Raw genomic sequence first — 24,637 nt, forward strand, 5'->3', positions numbered from 1 at the left:
TTGTGGCTGAAATAAGGCATGCAACCGCGAGTAAGCCTGAGCAGGAGGGACAACGGACACAACCACTGTAGTGCTCTGGATGTCCTTGCATATAACCAGGTGAATAGGAAAATAGTCTGTAGAAAAAATAACAAAGTCCACACTCTTAAGGCAGTTTTCCTGTTAAAATTTGGCTGTCTTCTACAGTTCTTTAGAAATAAACTTTTTGGGAAAACCAGCTTTGTTATTCCAATATAAACAAAGATAAATAAGTAAGTCAAGATCCAATAAAAAACAAGCAAGGGTTATTCGCTATCATGAAAAAACCCACCTTCGGGGTCCTGGTCAACCAGTTGAGAAAGTTCTAAAGGACCAAATTCCAGAAAAGTTGGGGTGCTGAGTAAATTTAAACATTCAATAATTTCAAGAAAAATATCAGCTCATTTTGAATTTGATAGCTGCAATACATCTCAAAACAGTAGGCACAAGGTCATGTTCACCTCTCCTTTTAACAACAGTCTTAGACATCTGGGAAGTGAGGAGACCAGTTGCTGGAGTTTTGGGAGAGGAATGTTGTCCCGTTCTTGTCTGATATAGGATTCTAGCTGCTCAACAGTCCTGGTTCTTTGCTAGATTTTTTTTGCTGCAGGTGAAAGGCCTGACCTGCAGGCAGAGCAGTTCAGCATTTAGACTCTTCTACTGTGAAGCCATGCTGTTGTGATGGATGTGGTATGTGCATTGTTTGTTGTTTCAGCATTGTCTTCATAAAATATGCAAGGCTTTCCCTGAAAGAGATGTTGTCCAGATGGGAGCATATGCTGCTCTAAAACCTCTAAATGTTTTTGCAGTGATAATGCCTCTCCAGATGTGTAAGCTGCCCACACCAATTCAACCCAATATTATAAGAGATGCAGGTTTCTGAAGTTTGTGCTGATAACACGCTGGATGGTCCTTCTGCTCTTTAGTTTGCAGGACACAAAGTCCATGGTCTCCATAAAGAACTTAAAATTTTGATTCATCTGACCACAGAACAGTTTTCCATTTTGCCTCAGTCCATTTGAAATGAGCTTTGGCCCAGGACAGCGTTTCTGGATAGTGTTCACATATGACTTCTTTTTTGCGTGATACAGCTTTAACTTGCATTTGTGGATGGCACAGCAAACTGATTTGACAGAGAGTGATTTCTGTCACTGTATGTCAAAATGTCATTGCTTAGAAAATGCAATGAGATGACTGCAACTGTTAGAATTTCAGGGGATCACCAAAGTCAGACGGATTCATCATTCTGACCCAGTGAATGGCTGTAAAAATGGTAATCATTTCAATTGCTAAGATATTTTGTTCGAGACCAAAGTAGTGGACAAAGAAAGTGACAGACTACCTTTGCTACTCACCAGACAAAGCCAAAAGACTGGTTCATATTGTACGCGTAGATGGACTGACCTGATCAGTGACCTCTGATTGTTAACAAGCCACTGAAACATCTGTTACAGATTGTCAACACAGGATGAGAATGGTTTTACAAAGAACTGCTGCCAAAAATTGATAATTGGCTCCCATGACACAGTTCTGCCTCATCCCTGCCTGTGGTGCATGACAAACATAACACACAGAAGGCCAAGTCTTCTGTTTGAGCCAGGTTATAAGTTTGTGTTCAATTCAACTAAAGTTCTCATACTTGAGTCTTAAGTTGTACCTTCTTCTCATGTAGCTTCATGCATGGTGTGTCTAAGGTGATATGCAAGTGTAATATACAACTAAATTTTTCATTATCAGATATTTTAGTAACGATTTAGTTATTTATGGAAAGATGAAGTGGCTTCAGGGGGAAATACTAAAACAGCAAATCTGTTACAAGCGAAACTATTCACTTCAACTGACAAACTTTTCCATCTTCACGTCTGGATCTTCAATCTACTGTTTCCCTTTTTTTTCTTCTCCGGGATATTCAATACCGACAACTTCTCCTCCGGCTGCCTGAGAGACGGAGGAGAGGGGGAAAGTTTCCATGCAGCCCCAGCGCTGGCTCTAGGCGGGACAATCCCACTGTAGACTGAACTGTTTCCGTCCATCCACCTCTGCTGTTAGAGCTCTCCCCCTCCTCCTCCTAACTTTACTTTCTCCCCCTTTTTCTACGGTGACACAAACAATCTCTTTCCACTGCCCTAGACCTGAACCTTCCTTTACAACTCTAACACTTTCTATCTCCCATGCTCTCTCTCCATCTATCACACAGACTCTTTAAAGTTGTTTAGATGAATTGAATTGTAATTATGTATGAGTAATAGCTGTTACATGAATTTCATTTAGAAAGATTTATCCATACCTTCATTTTTTTGCAGAAATGTGCAGAAAATTTCAGGAAACAAGATGAGAGAACTCCTGCATATGGTTCTTTAGCTTGAAATAAACTTTTCAAATGTTCAAAATTGATAAGAAAAATTAAGATAAAGGTTTGCTGAGGGGAAACAAAATCAAGCACATGTGCAATTAACAGTAGGTTATACTATGTGTGTGCACATGCAGTTTATTCAAGAAAGACGGCTCAGTATCATCCTAACCATTAATCTGAATGTGACCTCTGCAAGACTGAAGCATAGACAAACATTGATTTCCACCAAGAACAAATTTAAACAGTAATGAAAGCAGCAGAGCTCTCACAGGCTTTTTGCCCGGTCAGTTTGAAGTGCAATAAAAACTCATTAATCAAACTTGTATTATTATGGCAACCAGTAATACTCTGAAATGGAACTTTAATTTCCACCATAGAGTGAAACCATGGGCATTAACTAATAGGCTTGAATGGCTTCTAAAAATGGCAGAGTTGGATAACAGTGTGAGACCGAACCTTTGGCTGAAGGTTGCATCGTTTCATGTTGCTGACCCCCTCCTCTCCCCTTAGACCTGGTCGGGTCTGCAAAGCTACTGCTACTTCTGCACCCTGAGAAAGCTCCTGGTCTGAGGTAAAGTAGGAGATGAGGAGCATTAGTGCAATAAATTGTGCAATAATGACATTCTTTTCTGACTGAATGTATGGTAATACAACCCCCATTCCAAAAACATTGGGGCGCTATGAAAAATTTAGATTTGCAAATCTCACAAACCCATATTTTATTCACATTAGAACATAAAGAAAATATCAGGTGGTGAAACTGAGACTTTTTACCATTTATAGAAAATTATTTTGAATTGATGGCAGTAACACATCTCAAAAAAGTAGGGATGGCTCAACAAAAAAGGGGAAATGTTAGTGATAATAATGAAAACAGCTGGAGGAGCATTTTGCAACTAATTAGGTTAATTGGCAAAAGGTCAGTAACATGACTCGGTATGAAAGGAGCATTTTAGTCAAAAAGTCAAATGCAAGCTGTGTTTAGAGCTTTTGTCAAACCACTTGGTGGTTAGGATAGTTTAACCATGGGGTTTATTGATTCTGATGCAAAGGAGATTATGAATCAATGACAAAAAAAAAAAACATTCCACAATAGAGCTCAACAATGACTGCCCACTTTCTGGCACTCTGGCTCAGGTAGTAAATTTCCCATTCAAATATTTTGGAGACATCTTGCAAAATCTTTGTATCAACACTTTTAATGTAGGAACCAAGCTAATCAACTACTGAACTAGAGTACTTATGACTATAAAACATTTGATTCGGTGCAAAACAGCATTCAAAAACAGGGAAAAATACAAAGGTATAAGACTGTGTACATATATTGTATATTGTAAGCTGGAAGACTAACATACTGTATCCCACAATCTATTGGAATTACCCTTACTCATTGTTAAGGGTAGTTTTCCCACTTTCAGACTATGAATTCACATCTTTTTCTACAATCATCTTTATTACTGTTTTTATGTCTTTATCAATGTGTGGCATCATCAGCAGTAAGCAGTCATCATTTGGGGGCACGGCTGACATTTCCAAAGTTCCAGCTAGGCCCACCAATTACAGACCCCACCATGGCACTGTAGAATTGTGGGCACTGTAGTATTTTTGGCTGAGATCAAAAATAAACCATGTTTTTCTTCTAAAGAGGTGGATATCTTTTAGACTGTGTTTCTCATATGTAGCTTGTGGCAAATCCAATCCTTGGATATTTCTGACATTAATGGCTAGAATCACATTTAAAATGGAGAAACTAAACGGGACTTTTAGTTTAAGAACCACACTGTTGAGCTCAACTAGTCAACCACAGACCAAACTTGACCATGCACATATTTGATCAGGGACACCCCTAGATTTATGAGTTTTGATGTAATAAGCATAATCTTTTAGATGATTTGAAAACAAACTGATACTTCCAAAAGAACAAACTTGATCTCAGGTTGATGCAATGATTATTGTCCCCTAGTCTAAAGTTTATTATTCATATTAGAAAATATTCATTATATAATAAAAAGCAGGGGTGTCATTGTAGCTCACAGGTTCAAAGAGTAGGGCTGAGAAAAGATTAAGATTTTTATTCACAATTCATCCCTCCCTTTAAAAAATCCACTATCTTCCCCTAAACTTTTTTATTTCATTTGGGAATGTCTTATCTGAGGGTCATTAATTTCCTGTTGGGATGCAGACCTGCTTTCATCTTGAAAGAAAATTAAAAACCTCAGGTAGATTGACTTTGACTTGAACTTAATCACACAAAAAAAACTTGTTAAGGATTGAAAACGAAGTCAGAGAATGGTAAAAAGGCTGATAAAAATTGAAATGAGACATGACAGAGCTGTAGCTTATTTAATTTATGTTGGAGTGGTCCAACCATTTCATTCTGAAATTGACATAAAGCATGCTATTAGCCACAAGTAAAAAGAAACCAACACACTAGTTATGGACTCTTAATCTATTTGGTTTCCTGCATTAATGCTGACTACCCTACAAAAGAGTAAACCATCTTAAAACGTAGGCCTGAATGCAGACAGATATGATATAAATATTACGCTTTATAGCAAATCCATGGTCACAGGCTTTGAGTATTTTGGTGACCCTGAGGTGAAAGCAGTACCACGCCTGTCTTTTTGTCCTGTTCATGTGTAAAAAGTGTTTTTTTTTTTTTTTCTGGACTAAAAAAAATCTTCTTTCTTTGAACAACTGTATGCATCACTAACTGTGAACCTTTGATGTAGACATTAACCATTAAAATGGCATGAAAAAAAAACTATTTTTAAAAAGTGTGCCATTGATTTCATTTCCTTGTGTAGAAACATCAAAATTAATTTGAATCTGTTTTGTAACCAGCAAAAAAAAAAAAAAAAAAAAAAAAAAAAAAACTCTCACAGTAGCATCACCTGCAGGGTGATGACTGATCATTTTAAATTTCTACAATGTTCCTTTATCTCTTTTGCCTTTGGATGTACAGTGAGCACCAACATTTATTCAGTGCCTTGCTGCTTTCATTTTGGCCAACAGGTTACTTTGCAAATATTGAAGCTCATGTAGAAGAATTCACACTCACATGCTGTCTGGATGATCTTGGTATTTGATCAAGCAGCCTATATGCTGGAAACTAACACTCTTGATACTTCTTGTAAATACTGATGTGTAAGAATTCAAACTTAATATTCAAGTTATCTAACAATGTGTGTGTGTGTTATTTGCAGTGTGTACAGACCTACAGTATATGTTTGGGGAGCAACCTTCCTCTGCTTCACCACCTTTAGGAATCTCCAGTACACTCTCATATCAGCTGTCAGATGAACCAGATCCAATGCAACAAACAAGTAAACAACCAGTGAATTATGGGAGTGAGCATTGCTGTTCCCAAGGGGGAAAAGCCTCACCTGGACAACTGTAAGGGTGGCAGAACATGCTGATTTAGTATGATGAATACCTCTGCCAGATAAGGAACATTACATTACTGCAAAATAATCAAAAGCCAAACTGCACTCTAGCACCCTGCACACACTCACATACACACTCACACCATGGCATCTTAACTGATGGAAACTTCCCCGTAGGCTGTCAGTGTGGTCCATTTCCTGCCAGGTCTGAACCAGCTGAGCCAGGGACTCATGTTCCACTCAGGGGGCCTTCAATCATTTTTACCCCGGGGCATGCACATCGTAGTGTGTGAGGTCAGACACTGGGGCACAGAGTCTGAGGAGACACGGGACAAGGTCTCCCTCTGCTGCTGTCTTCTTATATATTCCTTCAGAAAATACAATGACAGTGTGAAAATGGAAAGTCATTCTTAAAAAGCATCTAAACTCTTCTGTTATCCAAGGAGGGGATTAGAGTTGCCTCTTTTGTTTTTATGTCAGATGACTGAAGAGTATTATTTGTTTTGCATAAAAAGGCCATGTTATGATTTTATTAGCACTATGGAAATTTCATTTAATTGAGATCTGCTTATCCTAATATTTTCTACCATAAATGTCCATGGATAACTCTGTTTATGGTGAAAAATAAAAAGCTATGTGTTTATAGGCTATTGCAAATGTGCATATAAAACATCTGAAAACACAACTTTTTGCATTAGTACCCACCTAAGTTCAAAGATAAACATGATTTGCAATTGTTAATAGATTGATTTTTCAAGCAAGAAGTCTAAACACCTTTAAAACTACCATATGCTCTAGCCTTATGTGTATGGACTGTAATCCACATCTACAATTCCTTAAAAAAAAAACCCATACACTCTGAAACTGTTTTGAAATCTGAGGTCTAATTTGCGTAATTGATCCTGTGAAAGATGCAAAGCGACCTATCAAAATATGGTACCAGTATCTACAATTTACTGAGTGTACTGATAGATTTTTGCTCTCTGTGGAAGTTTCATTCAAGGACACCGATCAAATCAACAGCGCATGCGCTTTACGATTGCCCCCGGAAGTACATCCATGCACGTGTAGCATTTTTGACAACCTTGAAAGGTAACAAAACAACAAGCTGGCAGCCTATGCTTTATAACAGGAACAGACTGAACCGAAGATGCCAGTAACGAGGCTTTTGTAAGTAAACAACTGTTTCGTATTTATCCATGATGGCCCGCTCAACAAAAAAGGGACTTTTGCTTTAGTCTGCTGTTTATCTGTGTGCTAAATTCAAGCTAACGTTAGCATGTCTCACTGCTGCCTATATGTTTGAATGTAGCTGTTGACATTTACCTCAGTTTATTCTACACGATTTAGAGGTCTTATATTCGTCGTCTAAGTGTTCCACAAGACTCTCAAAAAATAGGCAAATGCACGCAACATTTACTGGGCAAACATTAGCATTCTAGGCTAAAAACAAATTGCCGTTAACGTGCAGTTACAGTCGTAGAACGGTAACCAAGAGGGTTACCATGACACCTAGGTCGTAACGTTTTTATTTAGATAGTGATGATTATAGCTCCTTTTTGCACTAATGTACTTATACATTTAAAACGACGTTAAAACCCCCATATAGGGGTTGAATTCAGGTATATTGGGACCTCGGATAAATTGAGACAGCATGGTTTTTCTCCCCTGAAAATGTTAGAGCAATTGGTGCTAAGACTTTCTTTGGGAGGTATATTAACAAAGTCATGTAACATTTGTCTGACATCATATCAAACATCAGCATCAAACAATAAGGTGGCCCCTGCTACTACAGCTCCTCCTCCACATGATGAAGCTGTGTATGCACCAGAGTCAGACCGTCTCCTGTAGGGACTGCAGAGTCTTTGCAACTTTTACAGCATGCTTACTAGTATATATATTTGATTAATATTAATTTTCTATTTTAGCATCACAAACACTAAAATCCTCAAGTGATGTGGTGGTCCAAGTAAATGAACAGATCAATGGCAGTGTCAATGATGGCAATTTGATTTTTAAAACCCAAAATATTTGGCGTGATTTTATGGTAAAATCTTTGAAATAAACAAACGTTATTAAAATATATCAATATAAATGAGTAAGATCATTGAAAAAACCTTTTGTCGCTGAGTTTGCAAGCTATTAAATGTCAGGGAGGATCAACATAACTGGCAATTCATTCAAAATGAAGTGGTAAAATCAGATTGTAGCATCATTGATCATCCATTTAACTCCAGCTGACACTCTGTTAGTATCTATACAACAGCAGTGATGTGATTACAGAATGACTGATACATGTTTACTTGTGCTGTTTGCTCATATTCCTTTTAAAAATGCTGAATGCTTCTCCTCTCAGATATCCCCTCTACCAACTGGGAAACCCTCAGCTGAGGATCTTCAGACCCAACTGGTTCTTGACTCTGGTGAGGCCTGGAAAAGAGCAGCCACCTGACACTGTACAGTTTCGCATTCCAATGGAGTAAGTGTTCACCTTTAGTTATTCTCTATCATTGTAAAGTGAGAACTCTTCTGTTATGTAATCAAACATTTTTTCTGTAAGGCTATGAGTACCAATTAAAACAGTTAGCCTACTTGTAAAAACTGCCAAGAAGTGATTTTAGGCAACAAAGCCCAAAGCCTTTGCAAGGCTTGCCATAAATTTTTTTGTTATAGGAGTTTACAGGTGAGTCCATAATTGCTGCCCTTTTTTCAGTAACTGTTATTCTGATCTATTATTGTTGTCAAACTGAGGGCTGAATAGGGCCTGTGAGACGTTTTGGAGAAATGAGCGAAATTAAAAATTGTTTATTTTAATTGGGGATTTTTATTGTTTAAGAACATTTTAAAACATATTTTCACTCAGTTGTTCCAAACTATGTTTAATAATGTCTTAAATAATGTAACACGGCAATGTAAACTAATAAACTTTCAGCAGGACGTCACATCATAAGTCTTTGCATAATTCTTAAGAGTTTTTTTGCCAATTTATTTCAAGCTGAAATTGAACAAACATGAGACATGTCACCCAACCTGGACTGTCTCTACACATGTGGGAAAAAAGTGTGCATGTGTCAGGGGCTAAGTTTTGGCATCTCAGAGCAGTGTCATCTGCGCCTGAATGCCCCTATATATGATTTAATTGTAAAGGTGATCATGTACGTTAAACAGAGATAGGGACTTGAGTTCGCGACTTGGACTGTAGTGGCACTTAAGTCGCACACATCAGTGACTCGAGACTCGACTTGGACTCGTGATTTGGGACTCCTGCACAATTTTTGGTTTTTAGTTTTTCCATCATGAGCTATTGTCCCCCTGTCACTCTTTTCCCCTTTTCTCCCCTTTTGTTTGATGGTTTGTGTCTTTTACACAGCACCAATGGCTGCTCTCCTCTCTTCCTCATCTTCTTTCATGCTGCATAACAGTGACACACAAACGCTATGCTCATGCACACACCTACGCTGAAACGCATGCTAAAATGTTGGTAGTGGAGACTAGGCCTGGGCAAAATGGCCTAAAAATCATATCACGGTATTTTCCTTGCCTTTGACGATAACTGTGTTATGTCACGGTATTACAAAATTATAAAGAAATAATGCTTTTTAATCCAAATTCAACTGTTATTAACCCCCTTCTCCCCTTAAAACAAACCTTTGATGGCATACTCAATTTTTTTCTAAGTATAGGAACACAGACAACATGTTTAATTTTTTTTAAGTCTCTCTAGGTTTACTTCTGTCTAACTGCACTCCAAGTTTCGCATTTCATCTCTAACCTGATGAGGTGTGTTAAGCTGCTAATGACTTGAACACGTTTCCTAGTGAAGGCGTTCACAATAAAAGCGTTTCAGAAAAATAACTGCCGTGGACTTTTATTTTGAAGAGCTTGACAGAAGTATTGTGTTTAGCATTAAGTTAGCTTAGCTTTTGCTGCCGTACTGGCGAATACAGCTTGTTCACAGCAGCTTTTCTGACCTCATTTAACATCGCAGCCTGGATCTTTGACTCACTGTGGACTTAGAAAAGAAAGTCATAAGTTAAAATAGACTTTTAAAAGGTTGTTTATGCTGTTGTAAGAGTAAGAGCTGCAATGCTGGGCTCTGAGACCAGCCAAAGCAGCACTTAGCTTGTGTTAAAGCCCCAGGCAGCTGACAGAGACAGCACACTGACTTAGTTGTGGTACAGCCGTCAGACTTTGAGAGGAAAAACACGTGTTTTTGCCTGCTGACTCGCACTGAGTTAGATACGGTGACATCATTGACATCATTATCAACTGTTATCGCGATTGGTCGGTAGAGTCCAAATCTCTACCGTAGGCCAAATTTATATAATTTATACCGTCTACCACATATACCACGCACCCCTAGTGGAGACCAGGCTTCAGTCTGTTGAGGGCAAAAGTTTCAGAATACCGAAACTCTTTTCTCCTGCACTAAAGCTGCACCAAAGGATCAGGATCAGCGCTGTTTGTGTGTGGCTAATTGGAGCTAATCGCTCCACTAGCAGGCCTTGTACACAAGCATTCACACAACAAGAAACCCTTTCCCCCTATCACATACTCACGCAGAAGCAGGTCAGCAAAAGAGTGAAAACATCTTTCCCAACATGAAAAGCTTTTAAGGTTGTATATTTATTTACTTGCATTCGTGAACAGAGAAATTAGAATAGTTTTAGTGGTTGAATGATATGCTTGATTAATTTCTGACTTCTCAGAGAAGCCCCATGAGCCGGCTCACATTTGGGTGAATTCAGTTTGAAATAAGATAAGATAAGATAAACTTTAGTGTCCCCGTAGTGAAATTTATCCTGGACTCTGTCCCACAGTTACAAAATCAATAAATACGTACATAAAGATCATACAGAACGCATAACATTACATCCTGTAGCAGCAGCATATCCATCTAACAATTTTCTACATCTACGTAAAAAGCGAACATCTGGCAGCAGTGGCATATTGCACAACCCCTTGGCACATCTTACATTACCTGTTGTTCAGAAATTTAATGGACATAGGCACAAATGAATGTTTGTAATGGTTCAGTCTGGTCCGAGGGACCGTAAATCTTCTTCCTGAGGGTAAGAGCTGAAACTCAGAGTGGAGAATGTGGGTTGGATCAGAAACAATTGTCTGTGCCTGTCTAACAATAGACTGCTCATATAGTGTTTGGAGAGATGGGTGCTTTTTGACACCCGTGATTTTCATAGCAGTCTGCACGAGACGAGTTATCTGTGGTTTTTAACTGAACAGATAAATGACCATACCAGGCTGTTATTCCGTACCTGATTATGCTTTCAAGGACAGCAGAATAAAACAACAAAATTAGCTTCTGCTGAACTTCAAATACTCTAAGTCTGTGTAAAAAATACATTTGCTGTTGCAGTCTTGAGCACAGGCTCTCAACATGGGTCCTCCAGCTGAGCGTATTGTCAGTATGAACCCCAGGTACTTGTAATAGCAGACCTGTGTGATGGGTTCACTGTGGATGACCACAGGCTGGTGATCACCCACACTCCTGGGATCAAACACCATCTCCTCAGTTTTTTTTTAACATTAAGCAAAAGGTAATTATTGTCACACCACTGGACAAATCTCTCAATTTCAGAGTGATAAACAGAGGGGCTGCTGTCTCTTCTCATTAGACTAAGGATAGCTGTATCATCTGAGAATTTAATGATGTAGTTCTCTGGATGAATTCTTTTGTAGTTGTTAGTGTACAGAGTAAAGAGGAGAGGAGAGCTGACAAAGCCCTGAGGAGCACCAGTACTGATCAGTCTGGGCTCAGAGAGGGCATTATTTACTCTGACTTGCTGTGTTCGATTAGTTAAAAAACAAATCCCTCATTCCTGTTCAAAATGGTAAATCGTGGAGAGCTCACTGAAAATGAAAGAATCTGCATTAAAGCACTTCATGATGCTGGATGGTCTTTGAGACAAATATGACAGGTGGTCTAATAAATTTGTTAAGCACTGTATATCTGAGGTATTTCTAGCAGTGTAGGCAACCATTAGGAGGCTTTCAGTACAAACTAAATCCCACCCATAGCGTAACTCTGTTTGTATGGCTCTATTTACCACGGTGGAGGCAGCCATTACTGACAGCTTTCTGTACAAGCAAACCCAACTCTGTATGGTATGGCTCTGAAAGTGAAGTAGCATCACTCACTTACTCAGTTAGTTACACACAGACAGGGCCATCTGTAGGGCTGACCTCAGCGCTCAGCCAAAAATATTGTTTTCAAAAATTTAATCAGAGGTTCCTCCCTGCACAGAGTAAGCAGGCATTACTAGAAGGAAAAGCTGTATCCTGATTCTCATCTTTTATAATGGCTCCAGACTTTATTCACACATGTGGATGAAGCAAGAAGCTGCTAACGCACTGATTTAGTTGTTAATAATTGTAATGTCAAAGATAAATTAATAGATCATTTAGTTATTAGTCATACAGAAGTTGCGTTATTTTCCTGATCACTGGACAAAGCATGTTGCAACACAGCCATCACCATCTGACAGTTGATGTTAATTTTTTTTCACTTAAACTATGCTTGAGCATCAGAGTTTGTGAACTAGATGCTTTTTGCAGTCAGGCTGATTTGCATATAAAGGGAGCAATTTTCCACAAATGAAATGAAATATTTGCACTGTTGAAGTGAGCACAGAATAGAGATATTTTTCAAATACCCAAAAATCAATAACCTTTTAGCTTATCGATATGAGTCTCACAGACTCTGTGACGTAACGTCATTTTAAGATGTAACTGGTGTAAAAACATACATCAGTTCTTGCAAGGGGAACATAAACTAAAAGCACATCAGTATAATGCATCACATTAAACAAGAATGTGTTACCTTCAGCTGCCGGCTTGAGAAAAAAAGATACCACCTGCCAGTAGCGTGCAATCAAATCCACCTGCGCTGGGAGTAACATGCACTCATAACACTCCCTTCAGCTGCTTCAGGACAATTTTCTTCTTCATATGCTCAAATAAATGCTGAAAAGTGCTCCCAAACTTTGCAACAAGTCCTGCTTGTTAAAAATATGATATTAATCCAGTGTAGAAATCCATGTTGGAAGAATTGGAAGTTAATTAGTGAAAAAAGATGCGTTCAGGTAACCTCATTAAATTAGACAAGAGTCCTAAATGTTATGTGTTCAAATGTCACATTAAACAGGAAAATTTAGTTTTTGACAAGAAACTTCAGTAAATGCAGTTTTAAATATGAGGAATGTGTTAGTATATGAGAGATATAAAATACATTTATAACTGACTGAATCATAATGTTTTAACTCAAGCACTACTTAGCTTAGACCACTTCTATTGTAACTATTTGTCCTCATCCTCATTGTCCTCTTTCCAACAAACAATCAATAAGGACTCATCAATAAGGAGTATTGATAAAGGTATTGATATCAATGAAAGTTAACAATCTCCATACCTAGCACAGAAGCTGTGCAATCCTTTGTGAATCAGGCCCTCAGCTATGATATTGCATCACACTCTTTCACATGTAATTGAACTTTAAATACTGATTTCTCATGTGTATATTAGGAAATGGTGTACATTATGCTGTAATCAGATAAGAACTGCACTTCAGATTAAGAGAAGTAATTAAATTTTGATGGAAATTAACTGAACTTAACTGGCTGTGCATTGATGATATTTTCCAGATTAAAAACAGTTTGGTTGTATATTTATTCCTAACACTGGTCCTTAACAACAGTGGACATGTGATAGATTTGTCATGTAAATATCCCTGTTTAACAGCAGGTAATGTTGGGAATAAGTGTTTTATTTTCATCATATTTCACTCACTCTCTCCTGTCTCCTGTAAGGATTCAGAAGACCGAATTTTCAGTAGGTATGACTGTAAATTATCAAATTAGGTCAGTTACTTTGGTTGGCATCAGTGCTTTTGGGGCTGTTGGTAAGTCTTATTATGTAAGTTATTTAGTGTCATCCAAACACATTACTATCCGAAATATCTTCAAGTGTAAGGCTTCAACAATTTAGTTTTTGCTGGACTAGCAGTAGCTGTGACTGAGTTGTAAATCATGGCCACCAGATGGCACTCTAGCCTAACACACAGTATGCAGAGTTGACAGCAGACAGTTCTTCCCGCTGTATAGCTGTCTTTGATGAGCCCAGTTGCAATGATGACTTGCAAAAGCCTGACATAGACAGCTGGATGGGATTTGAGGTCAAAAGTGCTTTTGTTTGGCACAGCAGTGGAAGTTCGCACAATGTTGTACACAGCCAGATGCCAAACATTAAAGTCATGCAGAGAGGCCAATGTTAACAACTGCACAAAATGTTCTTGATTATTCCCCGAAACTCCTGTTCAACAGAGTATGCTGTATAAAACACTTTACTGCCTGGTAGTTTTATACATGAATGCTCCTTTGCTTTACATATTCTGTCATTAAATGCAACAGGAGGTCTTGAGCAGTCATCACCAAGTAGTGATGAGCTGATTTTGACTACTTTTGTGAGCCAAGGTCAGTGAGGTTAGCAGAGCTCCTCAGGCAAGCACAGGGCCAGAGCCCACACTGGGGAGAAAAAATTGAAGTTTGAGGCAGATCATCTATGTGTCTCTGGTGGGGTTTAAGCCATAATCTGTTCATCCAGGTGCCTGGCCTCCCACTCTGATTCTTGCCTCTTCTCTGCCAAACTCCTAGGGTGCTTATGTAATTGTGTGTGCGTGCTTGTCAGTGTGGGTGAGTGAGTTTTGTGAGAGCCGTGTGCGTCTTTGTGTAAATGTGTACAAAAGTGGGTAAGTGCAGGGTTCGTGTGTGTTTATAAGGGTGTGTAAGGTTTTTTCTTCAGTCTTTGATGCCTGGTAGAGGTGTATGAGCCTCAGTGTGTGCTGAAACACTTATTTTCCCTTTTTATCATTCCTATATGCATTATAGTAAAAGGATGCATATAACAAGACGGTGACACAAACCAAATACCACTCCCACTCAGCAAATTGATGAGCCTGAGTCATGATGGTAGTGAAAGCTGTTGCAGTTATGACTCTCAGGGGTGGGCGGTGTTAGCATGGGTAAGTTGTAGCACTGAGCAGCTGTTAATAAGAAGTGGCGATGTTGCTGTGAAAACACAAGGTGGCCTTTATGTCAGTAACACCTGTGAGCTACTTACCGTGACTGCCTGTTTTGCTCTCTCGTATTTTTTCCTATTTTCCTGCTTGTTTGCCATACATCTGTAGGTCTTTCTCTGTCCCAGCCAGGGCTGTGCTGTTTATTCTGCTTTTCTTTTTACACTCTACAACGCCAAACCCCTTTTTTGGCACATTTTGTTTGAGACACCTGGGCTGTGTTGTCTCATAGTTTCTTTGTACCTGCTCGAGGGAAGTATTTGTTTGTGTGTTTGTTCTCAAACCCTTTGTGCTATGTTAGTATTTCCTCTCAGCTCAAGAAGGACCATCATCAAATTTCTAGTTTTACACCCACACAACAACCTCTTGTGCTTCACCTGGCATGGCTAGAGGCCAGCAGTGTCACACAGACATAGACAAACAGGTAATCATGTACACAAAGAAGAGAACACAACACTGAACGTTGTGTTCACCAGTTACGTTTCATGCCACTGTGCTCTTTATTAACTGGGAAACCAGGCCATGCTGTGGTTTCTCCCTGTAATCAGACATAAGCTGACCTCGCTCTCATTGTCTTTCCACTCTGTCAACTATTTGTACCTGTTGGATCAAAACCACGCTATCATAACATGGCAATAACTTCTTTACTGTTTGCTCCACTTTGTCAACACGTGTTTGAAGTGTGAAACTGGGTTATTTTGTAAGCTACTTAAGCCCACTCCTGAGCAGAGGGTAATGTAGAGCTGCATCTCTACTGACCCGTCTCTCTGTCAAGAGTTTAGTGACTTCTGATGGCCTGTTCTTTGATCTGGCTCTCCTCTATTGTCAGACCAAAACCTGAACAATATATCTAATCCTTCACACGCTGCTCTTGTCCTCTCAGCTTCCCAACTGTCTCTTTTCTCCTTGAGTTTCAGGTTCCTCTATGGCTTTCCCTCTAAACAAAGTCTGCTATTATGATCTTGATACTTCGAGTTGAGCAACTTCTGTGCTTGTATTGTCTGTGTAGATGGGAGGGTTAAAGTTGTGAGTGTGCGTATCTCGACTCAAACTTGACAATGGGGCACACTGACAATGTGGAGCGGCTATCTTTGGCCTTTCATCTTCACAGAAAACAACTCTCCTGTTTCATTCTCACCACTAAGCTGCTTTGACACAATGTACTTTGATGAAACATCAAAGTACATTGTGTCAATGCTGAAAGGTGTGCACCCTGCATCTTCTACTCCTTAAAATCTAAAAATGGTGCCATAAATCCACATCCTAGAGATGCAACTCATCTGTCCCATACAAAACAATTCATTATAAACAACAAACTAGTGCTAAACCTGGGTATTTCCTGTTAGATTTGTAATTTCTTACTGCAGTCAAAGCCTTACACTGATGTGACAGCAGTGGCAGTGCTGTTTTGTAATTAGGACGTTTCCTATATGGCAGAAAGGCTGCATCATGGGACATCACTGCTCAGTATGTGTCTTCAAAACACGTCAGACTGCAGAAGATTTTATGAACTTCACTATTTGACCTGAGAGTTACACAGAGCAACAGCAGACTTCACATGTAAGGTCCCATTTTTTTATGAGTCAGTATGCAAATGAACTCAGTCTGTTGGCATCTCTCTCTCTCACTCTCTCTCATGCACTGTTGGAGTAAAATGCTCATGTTTTGGTTACAGCATGGCTTAGACCAGTAACCTTAACCTTTTTCCTTAAAAGCCCTCCTTACCAGCTGCTGAATTAAGGGAGTAACAGAGAATCATCAGTCAAAATACCAAAACACGAAACAAACTCGATCTGAGAACACTGACTGAGAAGTACAGATCGATGGCAGGCCCAGTGGCTTAGATTTACTATTTATCAAGAGCTTGACTTTTGTTTTATCCATGTTAAAAATGAGTTTCAGGTCATAAAAGAGCTATTGAACAATATTAAAAGCAGGTGTAACAGGGAGTGAGGATTGGGTTGGGGGCTAAGCAGTAGATTGCAGTGTCATCAGCATAACAGTGAAAATCAGCAATAGACACATTTTGACTGATTTCAGTTATATGAAGAATGAACAGGAGTGACCCAAGGACTGACCCCTGAGGCACTCCTTTGGATACAGTGAGTGAGCTCAAAGTACAGCCAATTACTTGCACACACTGAGTTCTGAGAGATAGTTATTAAACCTTTTAGTTAGGGCCGGGCAATATGGTTAAAAAACGGAACGTTCGTTTTATTCACACCAAACTCGATTTACGATTCTAATCTTTTTTTTTTTTGCCGTTTTCAAATGAAAGAGACACTACTCAAAGTTTATTTTATTTTTTATCAACAATATGTTACAAATTTGAACTGAATTTTTTCTTTATGGGTTTAAGTGTGAGCTGTAAACTTGTCTTTGAAAGTGCACTATGGAGGGTTATAAACCTTCAGACCCTGAAAGTTTTATGTGTCCAAAAAAACAGACTGAAAAAAAAGCTCATTTCTTACCATGATATATGCAAGTAAACAAGACCATCATAACATTTATGGAATATTTCTGTATTTGTATCTGATTGCTTGTCATCTCTGCCACAGAGTAGATAAAAATCCCAAACTTTAATTTAAATTTCTACTGAAATGACTCGGAGTGAATATTATAATTAAAACTAAGCAGGATTTTTTCTTCGAGTTTGAGGGCATTGGTTACATGGGAGCAATATGTATGATTTTGCCACACAAATAGCCGTCCGTGCAAAACACAGCATGCAGTGCAACATACGGCACAATGTCCAAGCTTACAGCATGGGCGTATATGGATACATGACTGATTCAAGCGAAACCTCGAGGCAGATAATTTGTCTCAAGGAATTTTTTTGGAATCGAATCGCTCGAATAATTCGAGGAATCATTTCAGCCCTAATAATTTCTAATATTTTGGGGTAAAAAATTTTATTAGAATACAAAAAAAGTTCTTTGTCTCAAAATTTAGCAAAAGGATCCTTGAAACCCCCAATGCATTATCTTTTAACACCATAAATTTTAACACATTAGCTTTAATGATTGCAATTTTAAACATGACACATTGTTTTTTTTAAACAAGGGCTTCAGTGACTGAATTGTGTTGTCTTCATCAATACAAACATTAAAATTTTTTTTAGATTGTAGCAGTACCACTGATTGTGTGTTTTTGTATGGATTGATCAGCATTTTTTGGATGTTTAATTCATGTTTTTAATAGAACTTTGCTACAATTTTAAGTTGAAACATGTCAGGAGGAAAATATTTCTGTTACTGAGAGATTATTGTTGGAGTAATTTTATTTCAGTTTGTAATGGTTAATGTACAGTAAGTCATTCAAACTACCAAATACATCAATATGTCAACATCTGTTGATGTTAACAGCTGTTAACAGCTGTTAACATCTGCACCAGCTTTAATGCAGGTTTGGCTTTCACTTTCTTTCTTTCTTGCTCTCTGTTTTTCTTTCTGTTAAGTGGGATGACGAAGCATCATGTACAGGAAAAGGTGGTATTTTTCTAATCTGTTGAAGGGTTGACTGTTCTCCATGATTAAGCTGGTGCTTTAAGCCTGTAACTCTGCATCACCTTTTGTGTGGCTGCATCCTCTTCTTTTCCATTCCCTTGTAATACTTAAACTTTATCTGCCGACCAAAATGGCACCATAAAAACCCAAATGCAGAAGCAGCCCAGTGTGTATCGAACATAGAGCCACATTAAAACTTTCCAGTGGTTTGCCAAGTTTAGTTGCTAAAACAAGCAACCTTTCCAAAAAGGATTTGTGGTAGCCACAAAAGGCACGATGGTCAGTGAATCATCCCTACACAAAGTTATGTTTGTCCTGAAACAAAAAAGACAACACTCCCATACTTTGGTTTCAATGATTGGTGCAGCGATTACTAATTTGCAGAGTGTAGCGTGGCATTGAGTTTATACAGTAGAGCACATAACATTTCTGAAACATGTCTCAGCATGTTGACCACTAATCCTGAGTGAAGATGAATATAATTATCCAGATTTCTTTTTCACTTTCATGTCATAACTGACCACTGTAAATCTAAAAATACAATGTCTTCCAGCTCTGTGTAAACAAGTCATTGTGGTTAAAGCCTACAGGTGGCAGCAAGACACAGAGTACAATAAAAACACTCATGCAGTGTTTGCACACATGAGACACAATTGATGAGGTTGTGAGATGTACAATAACAAATTCCTCTCACATTTTTGTCAGAGCTTAACTTGGAAACGTGACTCTTGTTTGTGTGGGTGATGGCATCCTTTTTTAACTTTTTTACACAAAAAATAGTTTTTAAGGAAATGAAACCTTAAAGAGTGACAATGTAGAGACCCTTGCTTGGCTCTGTGGGTCATTGACATTTGCTGTCAACTTTTGTTCCTTAAGGCAAACTCACCAACTTTATAAGTGACATTGTTGACGCTCTATGGCAACTATCAATTTGCTATAATAACAGTAACCTCCTGTACTAGTGGATACTTTTAGCAACATTTAGAAATATTTTGATCTTTCCCTACTATATGTTCTTGTAGTGAAGCATAGCAGAATCATTAGTTTGGGACTCTGCCATATATATTTCAAAGTCATCAGCATATACGCACAGCATAGGTCGTCTTGATTTCTTTTTTAAAAGGATCCTTTGCATTTAAAGTTGTGAAAAAACATACTCTTCAGTACAGTGCGACATATATGTCGCAAATGCTATGAGAAAATTGGTCTGTGCTAAGAGGTTTTCACTCCTCATCGCACAGGTGCTATGATAAAGTGAGAGGTGCGTGCATGCCAGACATGCAGATAAGACTTTAGGTTTGACTTGTTGCCCCAAAAACTTCACTCCACTTTGATTTGCCCAGCCCATTTATTTCTTATTCCTGATACATTTTGGACTCAAGCGGAATGTTTTTTCCTCTCGTGATGCGCAATCCTGTGCCTCTGGAGCGCGAGCGGCCATGTTCCGCAATGGTGAGAGATTGACCTGCTTCAGCTCTCACAGATGGGGCAGGCTCAGGGCAGACACGGTACAGGTGTCATTATGTTGAAGAGGAGCGCTGCTATAATCTCAAGTTTTATTTTAAGGCACGTAGGCTAGACGATGTTAAAAATGTGTATCTACTAGCTTACTTCTCCGCTAGCCTCGTCCTTTCCTATTATGTACTGACGGTGAATTGGCTGTCAGTGAGAGGACAGAGCTCTCAGTCTGTGCTGACCTCTGATTAAAGATATGTATATATATATATAGAGAGAGAGAGAGAGAGAGAGAGAGAGAGAGAGAGAGAGAGCGAAGCACGGAGGAGTTTAACAATACAGCCCCACACGTCATAAACATTGTGTGTATTGTGAGGGTAAAGACGCGATTTGGAGATATTTTTTTTTGTTACTGTTGAACTTCAATAGTACTGATGTCATGATTACACTGTTAGAGAGGAAAAAAAGCATCTGTTCATTTACATTAGCTCTATAAACATCAGACCCCAGAGTGATACTACAATATGGACCAATCTCTAACAGTGTTTAATTATTTCTACTAATCTTAGGAATATTCTCCTATTCTCTGAGTATCAGTTAATTTATAAGGGGTGTCCAAACTATGGGCTGTGGCCCAACTGTGGTCCTTGGTCCTTTTGAATCGGCCAGCAAGAAATCCATTAAATAAAGCCCACATAAGAACATAAAACTTTACTCTTTTTCTTAGTTTGACTAGGAATGCACAATATTGGGGTTTATACAATATGGGGATATTTACAAATTTAATTTAGCTGATATCAATACCAATATATAAATGTAGTTTAGACCTAACACTTCAGCCCTTGAAACACAGTTTAAGGATGAACACACTAAAGTTTAAGTAAATCGGATGAACACAGAAAAAGACTTCAGCTGTCTATTGGTCCTGCCAAAAGTAAAAAAAAAAAAAGAAAAAAAAAAGATGAATACAAACAAAAGGATTCCAGCAGCAAACAGCAGCACAAACTGAGCTCATTTGCTCCTCTGTCTGATCTCAAGGTCTGATGTCCAAATCATACTGCTACTCTACTCATCTTCAAGCACCAACACTTCTGTAAAGTCAGTCAGCTTCCAGCAGTTTGCTCTTGTTTTGTGTCTGAATGTGGAGATGAACCATCAGCGTCTCTCTTCTCTGTGATTGGCTGTTTGCTTTGGTAGACATTAATGAGAGCTGTAATTTAGGCTGTTTTGGTTTTGTTTTTCAAGTACATTCACTTACTAAGCATATATTTTGGTTACATGTTGGTTTGAGAGATGTAAGAAAAATTTTTGTATTTTGTGCTACAGGTTTTTGTTCTGTGCTACAAGATTGTCAACCTCTGTAGCACCAGCGCTACGGGCAAAAAAAGTTAACGTACAGCCCTGCTCTTAATGATTTTCTCTTGATTTTAAATGAAAGTAAAACATAAACAGTGATTAGAACAACCATCTATATTGATCTGTATTAATATAATTAAAATCCTAAATGAATTCATTTAAATTTCATTGCCATTGTTGGTCATTTACATGACTCAGTCACTATGGCACTATCCAAAACTTCCATATCTTTGATCTGCTTTAACAAAGAAAAAAATCTTAGAACTGTAGCGAGCACTCCGATGTGAATTTGAGTGTTGATATGATAGTAAAATTAAGATTTTACTCTTCTAATCAGACCCAGCTCAAAGCCATGACAAAAACGAGGAGACATACAGGTTTTAAGATAACAAAATGTTTTTATTATGAACAAATATCAATTAAAGGATTAGCAACTCAAATAAATATTAGCTAAGCTAACACAGGAGTTAACTAAACCAAAACATAGTGTGCTGAGGAATCGCTGCACTAGGGATCAGAGGAGCAGAGCAGAGCTGGAGCAGTGCAGGGAGGGGACGAGAGAGGGCAGAGAGATTAATGGCCAGATCTTATACACCTGGGGGATCCTCCCAGGATCCTGCCAAGGAATGCTCTTTTCTCTTCTTTAATAAACAAATGTAGCCCAGCTCTGATAAAACTGTCGCTATACTAAAGCTACATCTGAGCTAATTGCCTCACTGGCGACATCAATTGTATTTACTCGCTTACATTACAGCTAAACCCTGCCCCTTACTATTGCTAACTCATGCTGAAGTAGGTTGGGAGAAGAGAGAAAACACATTTTCCATTATGAAAAGCTTTCAGTGCTGTTCTTAGTCTTTATTTAACAAAGAAATGCAGTCCAGTTCTGATAAAGCTGCTGCTATACTATAGCAGTCAAGCTTAACACTACACTGATGGCAGCCATTGCTCTTGGCTTCCAGCATGAATTAAGTCCTTCAACTTTAAAGTGTGATTAACGGACTGATGTTTTAAAATGTGTTTATTGTTTGAATATCATGCATCCCTACTAGGGCTGAACAATTTGGGAAATATATTTATATATTATATATTTCTTTATATATAATTTTATATATATATAAATAATATTATATTTATATATAATATTATATTTATATATTTATTTATTTTCCAATAAACACAAGCACACAGTCATTCAATATTATAACCAATATAATATTAGACTAAACCAGGATTGAACAATTTTGGAAACAAAGCTGTAATTGTGATTATTTTGACTCCTGTTGCAAATTGGATATGAATTTTTAATAAAGGGACTGATCATTTTATGTCAGTCTTACATTTATTAAGAAAAACCTGCAAAAATTAAAAATAATATGGAATGCTTAACATTTCTGCTGGAAAAAAAGGTTTTAAACTGGTATTTTGACACAAATTTCAGGTTAAAGAAAATTGCACCTTCTGCAATTTGAAAATTGCAGCAGGTCACATTGCGATTTAATCTAATTTTGGATTAATTGCCCAGCTCTAATCCCATGTATTATAGCGAGCAGATGTGCAAACTTCACACAGCGAAAACGGGTGATACTAAAAGAATACACAGCTGCACAGAAAATGCATGTTGTGGATTTTGTGGATGAAAATTGTAACGCAAGAGGACAGTTGAAAAATGTTTCCCCTTTTGGAGATTAAAAAAAGAAAGGCTGTGGATTTAAATTTTGCATTTTATAGTTGTGAAATGTGTTCAAATGATGTGTCATCATTAGCTATAGTAACAGCGTCAGCTTTTGAAATAAATGTCGGCTTACGTGAATCAATCCATTTTTTATTACTCCCTACCCCAACATTTTTATAATTAATCAGGAATGGATAATTTATTATTACAGCTAAATGCATGTCATTTCTAATGACAGCCCTGTGTTAAGGAGTGATATCATCTGTTTTGTGTTTATTGCGCACATTAAATATTCACTACTGGCATTAAATGTATAATGAAATCATCCTTTTTGGGTTCTTTTCAGAGCAGCACTACATCTTCTTCAGAACTTTTGAAGTATTTGTTATACTTCAGTGTAGTTAGTGATTGTTTTTACATTTTATTTTAATTTGGACATAACTGATGTCTTGTTACTTCTCTTCTCACTCCTGTGTGCCTTCTGTTTTTGCACACAGCGATGCAGTCTCATGTCCTTATATGGGCATGAAAGGGTTGTTCCATTATGCTTATTAGGCAAAAAATGTGAATGAGCCTCCAGCTTTTGAGGACATGACATTCATCAATTTAAGAATACTGTAGAGGAAAATTCAGCAGTTTAAGAACATGCCATTAAACTGATGATCTCTCTGAAAACTTTGAGAACAAATTTAAGAAAAATCTTAAAAAGAAATCACGGCGTGAGGCCCACTGCTCCTAGATTTAGCATAACTATGATGTGGTCATAGGTGTAAGGCAGCAGCACATGCTGTTATTCAGTACGATAGCATGTCCTTGAATGTTATATTGCTCCTATTTTACAGCTCAAAATATAAACATGTTCCCTCATTGATACAAATTAGTGTCTTCAAGCCAGCAGTGAAGTTATGTTCAGTCTCATTTATGTAGCTTAAAGAAACATCTACAGCTGATTCTTATAGGTAAAAGTCTTTGTGTTGCTTCTGCCTATATCAGCTTCAATTGAGTTCCTCTTGTCCAGTAACTGGGTCATAAGCATCTGCTTTGGACCATTAATAAATATTTTTTCAGTTGCATTAAACATGATTCAGCATACAATCTGGATCTGTCAAACATACTATTTAAGTCAATATTTATTGTGTAGTATTTGTGGTTGGAGGTCATTATTATGGGGTGGCTGTAAAGGGAATCCTTTATGTACATGGGAGACACCACCCAATCACCTGGCAGATGTTCTTTTAGCATTGACAGACAAGTGGCACGCAGCAGTCTCCAAGCTCTCAGAATACAGTCATTATCTTTTTTGTCAGGGACTGTCAAAGCTGCCTCTGTCCTGTCAGGCACTTTTTCAATCATGACCTTTCACCTACTTCTCTCATATGCTTTGGAGCACAGGTGTAAATGGATGACCTTATTCAATTGAAAGACTTACTCACCATCTATTTGACTCAGTGTGAGTCAGCAAATGTTTAAGAATAGAAAACATCAAAAAAGCATAGAGATTTTGAGGGCGGCTGACAGAGGTATGTGAGTTAACTTCAGTCATGCACCAACAACAATGTCACAGATTGTACAAACAAAAGCCTACAGGTTGCCGTGTTCTTTCTTTGAGAGCAATCTGATATCAAACGTAGGCTTTAAACCTCCCTCTTACACCTCCCCTTGAACATTGTAGAACAACACAACATTTAAATTGTTTTCAAACAATCAAAGCTCTATGCTTTTTTTAAAACCTACTCAACAACAACAGACTATAATTGAACCTAATCCATCAACTGCTTCATCTGATGCCCATCTTGG

General features: G+C 38.1%; 1 protein-coding gene across 1 annotated transcript in view; it reads left to right on the forward strand.

Moving 5' to 3' along the window:
• The first annotated feature begins 6,798 nt into the window (after positions 1-6,798).
• The window catches only part of mrpl23 (mitochondrial ribosomal protein L23), a 65,722-nt gene continuing 47,883 nt past the window's right edge, over positions 6,799-24,637 (forward strand). Inside the window, exons 1-2 of the mRNA XM_041794857.1 lie at positions 6,799-6,927; positions 8,114-8,236. Of these exons, the coding sequence (XP_041650791.1) occupies positions 6,908-6,927; positions 8,114-8,236 (143 nt within the window). The 5' untranslated portion in view covers positions 6,799-6,907. The remainder of the gene's footprint in view (positions 6,928-8,113; positions 8,237-24,637) is intronic.

This window comes from Cheilinus undulatus, linkage group 9, assembly GCF_018320785.1.
Source record: "Cheilinus undulatus linkage group 9, ASM1832078v1, whole genome shotgun sequence".
In the NCBI taxonomy this organism is placed as follows: Eukaryota; Metazoa; Chordata; class Actinopteri; order Labriformes; family Labridae; genus Cheilinus; species Cheilinus undulatus.